Raw genomic sequence first — 10,422 nt, 5'->3', positions numbered from 1 at the left:
CTTCTTCTTCTTCTTCTTCTGGTTTTTTGAGACAGGGTTTCTCTGTATAGCCCTGGCTGTCCTGGAACTCACTTTGTAGACCAGGCTGGCCTCGAACCCAGAAATCTTCCTCCCTCTGCCTTCCGAGTGCTGGGATGAAAGGTGTGCACCACCATGCCTGGCCCGTGAGGGATATTCTTAATTGCATCATTTGAGGTGGAACCCTAAATCTGGGTTATACCTTCTGATGACAGTCCATGTTAAAGTACATGTAAGAGGGAAGTTTTTGTTTGATGGCTTATCCTTGGTTTCACTAGCAAGTTCATTTATTCTGTTGCTGAGATATTCCTTGGCTGATAATAAAAGCTATCTATCACTTTATGTTTCCAACACAGACAAAAGACCATCAGCTCTTTAGGTATTCTCCAGGATTCAGCACCATAATGAGACTGTTGAGACTTCCAGTCTTACTGAGTAAACAACTGCTGGATTCTTGGCCTTTCTGCCAGGAGCCCTTGCTGTATTACTCAGAACACAGCCATGCACTTCATTCAGACTGTTCTGGTCCTTCACAGAATCCTGACTATCATAATCACAAAAATATACATATATGTTTGTTTGTATGTATATATGTAATTGTGTATGTACAGACACACACACACACACAACCTACTGAGTCCATTTACTGTTACTTGTATGTATGTGTGCTTATGGCAGACCCCAGTGCCAGGCATGGGAAAACTTTACTTCAAATTTTTGTTCAGGAGAAAGATACGAAAGATTTCTAAAATAGTATAAACTATTCCTATCATCCTTTGCTGCCTCCTGGAACTTAAAGGGAAAACCTATTGCAGAAGCAACTGCACATTTCAGACTGAGTACATGGAGAAATCCAGTTGGAAGGCTCCAGAATGCTTTTTATATATTAGAGAAGGAATGATATTTACTTTATTCTTCCTTTTTTTTAAATGAGAAGATGCCTACCATATTGATTATGAAAAGGTTGCTAACTTGATGCATTTTTCCAGACACTGGTAATATATTTGCAGTGTAGCAAATAGAATGGCAAACTTTCTTGTACTATCGTTTTTCTCTCCTAAATCAATTCTACTGACAAAGCAAGGACCAAAATGGTGGTTCTCAAACAAAAGCTGTTTCTTCTTTCAGATAAACCTAGAACCCTCTTTGTCAAGCCAATGCATTGTTTCATTGCCCTTTTCTGTATATCTAAGATACAAAAAGCAGGTGTAAATTTTACACATGGCTTAAATTCTCACAGGCTTTCATTCAGTTCAATGGAAAATAATGAATCACCAAATTCATGAAAAGAAACAGGTTGACAGAAAACAGACTTATTTTTATAGCTCACCTAATATATATATAAAATATATAGGGAATCATATATCTACTCAGCTATTTTAAAGGGACTACTCTTTCTCCGTCCCTGTATAGCTAAATGCTCCGTTGCTAAGTTACTGGTATTTGACATCATCTCTTTCCTGACATCTCCACATGTGTGACAGGTTCTCATGATTCACTGAGCCAGTCACCTCGTTACTCACATTACTCACTTTCCCAATGACGTCTGTAAAATAATTTAAAATTCACCTCATATGCTAGCTGTAAACCCCTAGATTCCACATGAAAATATTTCAGCTGCTTGCCAGGTTCTGGGTGCATTTGGAAGCTCATTGGCGAGCTTACCTTCATTGTTCACATAATAGTTTTTATAATTAAATTTAGCATCTTTCTTCTAGGTTAGTTTTGTGTTAGAGAAAAGGGGAAATGATTACTGGGAAGCAAATAATGGACAATATATGTTATGGGCTAATTTGGTTCTATGAATAGCTCACCTCACATGTGGATGGTTTTTATTAAGTCTATTAGAGGTTTGAATTAGCTTCAGAAAAGGTAATACTTCATATAATTTACCCAGTCAAAGGTATTTTCACCTGCTGATAAATTTACATATTTCACAGTGTCATTAGGTAAGAGCTAGTTGTCAGATTAGGTAGGGGTAGAATCATTAGTTCATTTATTTGATTCCATCAATGTTAACATTAATTATAGTATTGATTATATTAAGCAATTGTTGTCTTCATTAGACATGCTATTTATATAGTATTCAAGAAACTATAATTTTAAAAGGCCATACCAGAATGGGATAGATACTTTTAGGGACGTTCCAGAAGAATTAATGTTTAAGAGAATTATAGAGAAAATATCCTACATGAGTTCAATTTCAAAACTATTTACAGACTCATTTGACAGGATATAAAATCAATTGACTAATTATTGGTTAAATTTGTAAAAGAAAATTTTCTGAAAGGTACTTATTATTCTTTATAATTATGATAATACAATCAAATTTTCTTTCAGGCATAATTGTCTGACCAATTTTGTTCCCTGATCCATTTTATCTCACTCATAATGTGAACTTTTTCACCAACCCTATTAAAAATTAAAAAAAACAAATACTGTATATGGCTATCCTGTAATTATTTGCCAAGTTTGTTCCATGATAAAACTATAAACAAAGATAAAACTAAGGAGTAGAATTGCCATAATTTAATATGCTGTAGAGATGCAGATCAGCTGTAATCAAAAAGTGGTGCCTGTGTAGGTGTTTACCAACCTGATCCATATGGCAAGGGAAATTGTAAGAAAGCACAGTTTATCAAATACAGTTCCTAAATCCTAGATAGTGAATTCAGCATTTCTCATAAACAGTGAATTACCCTTACAGATGTTTGCCTATGAAATTATCATCTACAGAAGGTACTTTGCTAGGAAACACAATCTGTTCAGCATCAAATCTAAAAGAAGCATGCTATCTGCATTTTTGACTCTAGAAAGGATTTAATTGATAGTTTGTTGACATTTTATGTAAATTCTTGCTAGATACAAATAAATCGTATTGTTGCAGAACAAATAATCACTGAACATCCATCCTTAGATGGTAGCATTTAGAGCATGCTATTCTCATTGGCTTAATGCTCCCAGAAATGATGAGTCTATGATGCATAAAACCCCGTAGAGTTCAGAAAAGAAGCTGCTGGTTTTGCCCATATTATTACTTATGAGCAGTCTAGGAATCCCTGTATGATAAATGAATTGTAACTGCAAAATGTCATCAGTGGGTAGAGCTATTGTTATTTTTTATTTCTGTTTGCACTAGAGAGTACTTTGACTCTAAAGAGCAAATGGCACACTGATAGAAACAAGAATATAAGCTAGGATCTAGTTTACAAATGGCTAATTTATAAAATTTATAATAAGTGATAATATTCCTGTGAAGTGCTAAATACACCTGCGCCTGTGTAGCTTGCTTTGTGGAACAAAGTAGTTTTATGAGGTTTTTTTCATAGGTGGATACATTCTAGTATGTTTTAAAATATTGAATATGAAGAATTTAATTTGTACATATTTTGTGAAAAATATATGCATGATGAATGTTGTACATAATTTATACAAAATTATTTCTTTAGAGGTTTCTCTGAGGATTCAAATAAATGTATTTAAATTCTATCCAGATATTATTAGTAGTACTTCTTTTATCATGAGTAGTATATTTGCTATACCTGTCTTTATTATCAATTGAAATGAAACTTGAAAATATTCTATAATGCCAAGAAGGAGGAATTTCTGTCATTATGGCTTGCTCAAACTCTTTTAAAGTTGTTAGTGTTTTCTCTTTAAATGCAAGAAATGTTAGCCAGTGTATGAATTTTTAAATATAATTTTTAAATATAATTTTTAAGAGATTCTTAGTGAAGTCTGGTGGTGGCAGGGCAGTTGACAGCTAAGGATAGTGCAGAGACCACTAGATTTCAACAACATAGAAAACTATGATTTACTCCACTTCTTCCTCATGCAAGCCCCACCCTTGCTTGCAGAGTTGGCAATAGGATACACTGATGGTGTCACACCTGGCTAATAAAAAAATCTGTCCTTGGGTTTTCATATATAGTAGTGAAAAGATGATCAGAGAGGAAGGAAAGTTAGAAGAATGAATAAACTAAAATATACATAAGCAAATAGCCTGTACAGTGACTTCTGTCACGAAACAATATGACAGAAATGTGAGAAAGAAATCAATAGAAGGAGTGGTTGACAGGGGTGGGAGGGAGATAAGAGATTGTGGGAGATAAGTGTAATCACAATGCATTATGTACAATGTATATCAAATTGTCAAAGAACAAATTTAATTAATAAAATTCCTTTAGTAGGGGTTAAGCAGTGAGGTAGAAAGGGGCTTATCTTCCTTTGTAGCTTAGATAAACAGACTAATGCAGATCCTAAGGAAAGAAATGCCAAGAGCAACTGGGAGCCAATTCTTTCTCCTCAGGGGGCTAGAGCCACATCTTCCAGCTACACAGTTATTTTACCTAGGAGAGATGAATCTGCTTTTAAATCAATTTAGTTTGAAAAACACAGAAGGATTCAGGAGAAAAACTGAGAAAAGGAAAAGTTACTTTGCCTGTGTTTGAATCAATTTAGTTTGAAAAACACAGAGGGGTTCACTGGAGAAGCTGAGAAAAAGAAAAATATTTTTTCCTGAAGAAGGACACAACCTAGAGACAACAGGGTCCTGAAATTAGCAGCATGGACATGTGAATAAAAACAAGTCCTAAAGTATGCTCTGTCATGACATGCAGCGTGGTCTACAACAATTTAAATACAAGTCATAAGATTTTAGGAATAAACTTTGAAAGTTAAGTCTTGATCCATATATAGAGAATAAAACATTCCACTCTTCCATAAGAGAACTTCTATTCATTTATAACACTACTGAAGAATATAAATCAAACAGAATTCTAAACAATCAATACACCTTCCAAACCCAAACCAATCAACCAATTAAAACAGAAAACAAAACACCAATTTTCCCTAGGTTCTCTTCCAAGAACACCAGAAGGACTTTTGTTTCTTCAATTGCAGCTACTTTTTATGAACTTACTAAGGCTACCAGCCTTTTTTCCATGCTTAAGTGAAAGGCTGCTTGCTGTTTCCCTCAGTGTTCAGACTCTGACAGGTGTTCTCACTAATTCCCTCACTGTCACTGTGTGACACACTTAAACACCAGGCTGGGATGCCTGAAGGAGAGAATTCAATAGTGACAAGTTAGATGGTGACTCTTAGATGGATATGACATTCTGGGTGCAAAGCAAAAGCCCTGACTGATGCACTTATTTATGCTTGCCCCTCAGGGGACCAAGAGTAGACCAAGGTTACCATGCCCACTGAGTAAGCCATTTCTTTTACTCTTGCCTTTCTTTAAAGATGCTGGGTGATAACAAGGAATGTTGTATGGAATTTCCAGTATTTACCCAATGGAACAAATAGCCAAGCTCCCAGGGTATATCATGCTTGTAGATTTCACTGTGACTCTTATGGTTCCTGTCAAGGCCCAGGGCCCAAAGGATAGATACTGAACAAATTGCTGAGCTCTTTTCTTACAAAAGTGGCCACCATATCTTCAGTCTATAGAGTATAATCTCCAATCAAACAAGAAAGACCAATCTTTCTAATTCTCAAAAGCATGGTCTTTTGGCTGAAGCAGATTCAGAGATAGCCATAGGAAGGAAAAGTGTTTAGCAGGCCAAGGTGACTTTTAGCAACATAATGTTCTTCACTATTCTTTGGCAGCAGGTTGGCATGGATGGCTTCAAATACTAGCCTGCTGAGAAAGCACTTACCTAGGAGCCGGGGCTTTAGGAGAGTCAGTCTGATGTTGTTAACTGAGGGAAAGGGGTTACTAAGTTTCACTGACACACACTTTGTCTTCTTTTCCTGGAAGAAAACTTGTATGGTTTTCACATGCCTATACTGGTCATCATTTATCATAATAATGAGCATTTATATACTACTTGGAAGTTTACAAGAGAATTATGATATTATAATCTTTGACAGACAAGGAAGTGAGATTCAGAAAGATGAAGTCATCTGACCAAAGTCACAAAGTCACAAAAGTGACAAATGGCAAAGCCAGGGCAGGAACTCCCTCCTATTATTCATCATCTTTAAATACTATATTACCATATGATTCCAACTGGCAAAGATGATAGGTAAATACACTTTTTCCCTTCCTTGTGGTATTTTACTACTGTGCTAACTATCTGTTTCAACTTCGTTCTTCCTGTAAGCTTCTCCCATTCTCCTAAGTAGGGCTGTCCATACAAGGCATGGACAGTCAGCCTGCTTATGCTTCCTTCACAGTCTCTATAACTATGTTGCATTGCCAGTGTATTCAAGTCCCAATGAGGTGCCACTGAGAGTCCGAAAACAGACAGGTGAGGTGAGGATTAAGGTATGATGTGTGAATAGGGAATATTTTCTAAATACGATGAGAGGCATCTTTTTCCAGAATTCTAAGTTATGTCCTAGACCAGCTAAGAAATCACCAGAACTTTAATTAATTTAGAGTGCAGAGTGATCAGAGGTAAGAAATGAAGCAGGTGATATAAGCAGAAGATCTTGGAGTTGAGTGCAAGAGTACTTTCAACAATTTAAACAGATAGATTGCTTTGTTGTTAAACGACACAGAAATAAAAGTTCAAACTCACCCGCAAGATTTCCTCAACACAGCTTGGATCACTGGTAAGGCTTACCTAAAATAAACAAAATATAATAAATATAACCAAGTTAAACTCAGAAAAGTTTGCAGTGTTCACTGTCAGATAAGCCATCAAGACAGAAAAAAACCCTAACAACTTTATTTTCCCTTTTAAATGGAAAGAACCAAGGTCTGAAAATGGCTAATATTTTATTACTCCAGCAAAGCAGGGAAGCCAAAGTGTAATATGTGGGAAGAAAGTGACTCCTTGCTCTTTCCCATGCACTGTAGGACTCTGAGCTGGTTTCCTCCCCTTCAGGTTTATCCAAAAAGGGAACTTAACCTTGTGATCTCCCAGCCTTTCAATCCTGAAACATAGGTTTGTATATTATTTGTATATTATTACATTTGAAGAAGAAGGCTATATAAAATCTGATTAATTTGATTTTCCTTCAACTTGGGCAGTCATAACCAGATGCCTATTTTTGTTTTTAAAAATTCTTAATAGTAATAATAATAATAATAATAATAATAATAATGTTTACCTCATGAAAAGTTTCCCTTCCCTTCTCTCTTCTTTCCACCTGCCCCTTCCCCATCAACTCTGCCTCCATTTCTCTTTGAGAAAAGGCAGGCCTCCCAAACATGGCATATCAAGTTACAATAAAACTACTCACTTCCCCTCATGCCTACATATTTTTTAATACAAAATAAACTGAGTTCCTGTGAGCGTTGCAGCTTTGCCTTGGCATTTAGAGGAAATCTCAAGCAGATAGTACGTGAATACCATGAGGCATCTTTCTGTCTCTCTCTGTGTGACATTTTCTTAATCAATCAAAATCCAACCTTAACATCAACATGCTGAGGACTTGCTGTATGTCAAGCAAATGACATTTTTCTCCCAGGGTTTGGCAGCCAGTGAATGCGATGAGGCAGACATCAACATGAGATAGCAGTTAACTGTGGTGAATGATGAGTAGAACCACCACCTGGCACCATGGTACTTGTGCCTAAACATTCCCACCTCTCTTTAGTATATTAAAAAAATCCCATTACTTGTGTTCTGGGAAGGAAAAGAGCAGTTATCTCTCATTAACTGCTTTGAGAGATGATGGGCAAGTCCTGTACTATGAACAATAATACAGTATCTGTGAACCCGAGACCTCTTGCAATGCTGGTTCATTATTATGCTCAGATTACAGATGAAGTTAAAAATATTTGAAGAACAAAGTTAAAGCATATTTGAGGAAATCAAAAGAGGCCTGTGACACAAGATTTCTTTTCAACCTCAAAAATGCACATGATATCATGTAAATCTTAAAGTCTTATAAAATTCATTATTGAATAGCCATTGATTTCGACCATAATTTGTTGAATGTCTTCTACATGTAAGGGTCTCGGTTTCAGGAAGCATAAGATCCCAAGTAAAAGAGACATGCTGAGATGGCGTCCAATAATGAGGTTAGCTACCCTGGATTGACACACATTTCCAAGTTATACTTGTTATTCTAGTATAATTATTAGCTGTATTCCCTTTCATATTAAACATTCTCCACTCAGAATGACAAATTATATAATCATCCTTCCTAATGCAATAACTTTTGAATATAGGATAAAGAGACACTACAAATAAAGGTTCAAAAATTGGCTAGACACTTGTTATAAAGCACCTTAAATTATAGGTTTTATAAAGGGGCTCAAAAGTAATTGACCTAACATAGTTCATTTATTCTTTAATTTATTCAAGAAATATTTTTGAAACCTATTTTTGAATCAGGCTGGCAATAGGCAGAAATGCAATAGGAAGCAAAAAAAGACATGTTTTTTCTTTCTCATTGACTTGGTATGTTTGACAGAAAGGTGAATGAGAAGATAATCCATATACAACTATGACTCTGTGCTACAAAGCTCTATAAAGGAGAATGTTCCATGTATATCCATATACATATGTGTACCACATGTGCACCTGGCACAAATGGAGGCAAGAAGAAGGTGACAGATCTCTTGGAATTAGAGCTATGGATGCTTGTTAAAAGTGACAAATACTCTTAACTGCTGAGCCACCTCTCCAGCTACTACTTTAGATTCTGATTTTTAAATGATCAAATCATGATAGTCCACAGAATGTATATTTTCTGGTCTAACGTATTATTCTACAACTTAAAATTCTTGTTGGTAATTCATAATAACAAAAACATTCCCACTAATTTCTCAATGGTACAGCAACTATAGTTTTCAAGACGATTCTTAAATTTTCAATTAGTCCCTTTCCCAAACACAAATATCCAAAGTTGTAATGAAGATTTAAATTGTCATTGTTGTATAGTGTCAGAGTCAATGCTACAGGATAAATATCTGGCATCAAGCTCCTCTCCTAGTACCATTGCTTACCTTTTTTACACAAACATATCAATATTAATTTTGAAACTAAAGAGGACTAAAACACCAATATTTTTGAACAGAAAGAGTACTCTCCTGAGTCAAAAACTTGGGTTAGAAACCTTGATAGGAGGCATATTCAGTAATTTTGCCTATCAAAGTTTCAGCATTTATAACTAGAAAATATAATTTAATGTAAAGTAAAAGTAATGGTGACTGATCCTCTTGAAACTCTGGTGCACCTGTGTTTAGCAAGTAAATTGAGAGATGCTGAGTGTGCTATGACCCTTCTGTGGTTTTTCTTACTTCTATTATGAAAAGTGCATTTGATAGCTGCCTCGTGGGAGCTGAAAATATCATTTCTCCTCCTGGAGTTACAGATGTTCATTTCTTTATGGAAGGAAATTCTGTCAAGAAAAAGAGATGTGGACGCGGAGGACTGCAGAAAGTCAGGTAATGACAATTAGAGACAGAGACAGAATCATTGAGGACTGAGAACTTTACAGACAAATCTTTATGTAGCCACACACAGTTATTTATTTATTTTTTAAGAAAATCTTAGAATCTAGTATCATGAAGTCACTACTTCTGCAAATTTATCTAGTTTAGTCTGATAGCTGGTTTCTCTACAAACAACTCAAATGGAGTTGCAAGTGCTTCTTAAGGAGTAAACAGTTCCTAAGTGTCTGGAAAAGCATTGGGCATGGGAGCTTACAATGACAAATGCTGACACCTGACCTGTATCTCCGAGTTAAAGGTCTAGATGGGACAGGAAAACAACAATGAGAAACCCACTGGGCCATACATGGTGAGATAGCCTTGACAAGGGTAATAATAGAATCTCATTCATTCACAATCTGTCTATTCATCAGGTCTCCCATTTACTTCTTTAGACAACAAATCCTGATTGAGCTCACACTGTGCTCAGGATGGTGTATGGGAGTGGGGGAGAGGCTTAAAGATGGAAGAAAACATCACTCTTATGTTGAAGACTCCATGCAAATAAAGAGACAGAGAAATTGTCTGTTTACAGAAGAAATAGACAATAAGTTACTGGAGGACTCATTTAAGTGCCATGGAAAGAATAACTATTGGTATTCTTCTGGTATTCACTGACAGAGCCATATCCAACAGAAGCTCCCAGCCTTGAGGTCCACACTGTAGTCCTCAAGCCATATGGGAGTTGTTGGGCCCCATTTTGGCCCTGCCTTGGGCCTTGAGGACTAACCTGAACCTGGCTCTAGTTTGAGTCACTTCCTTATCAGGATGACTCAGCAAGTCCTGTTTGGCCCTGCCTCTGCCCTGCTGTTGCTGATGGAGAGGTTTGTCATTGGTCCTGTCAGTCACTCCATACCTTCCATCACCCTTCCCCACCTCCCTACCCCACCAAAAATCCCCCTCCCTATGTTCCAAACTTATATAAGCAAGAGGCTGATGCCATAGAGTTGAGTTCCTGCTTCAACAAGACACCTGGTTCCTGGATTGGTGTGTTTCTTTCTTTTTCTTTT

The 10,422-nt window shown here is 36.4% G+C and overlaps 1 protein-coding gene across 2 annotated transcripts in view; it reads right to left on the bottom strand.

The window, feature by feature from the left end:
* Positions 1 to 10,422, bottom strand: part of Aff2 (AF4/FMR2 family member 2) — a 475,715-nt gene that overhangs the window by 172,489 nt on the left and 292,804 nt on the right. For both annotated transcript variants that reach the window (XM_021187671.2, XM_021187672.2), the window contains exon 4: positions 6,546 to 6,590. In XM_021187671.2, coding sequence (XP_021043330.1) covers positions 6,546 to 6,590 — 45 coding nt within the window. The remainder of the gene's footprint in view (positions 1 to 6,545; positions 6,591 to 10,422) is intronic.

Source organism: Mus pahari, chromosome X, assembly GCF_900095145.1.
Source record: "Mus pahari chromosome X, PAHARI_EIJ_v1.1, whole genome shotgun sequence".
In the NCBI taxonomy this organism is placed as follows: domain Eukaryota; kingdom Metazoa; phylum Chordata; class Mammalia; order Rodentia; family Muridae; genus Mus; species Mus pahari.
The sequence above is the reverse complement of the archived record's forward strand: the minus strand, read 5'-3'. Positions and strand labels throughout refer to the sequence as shown.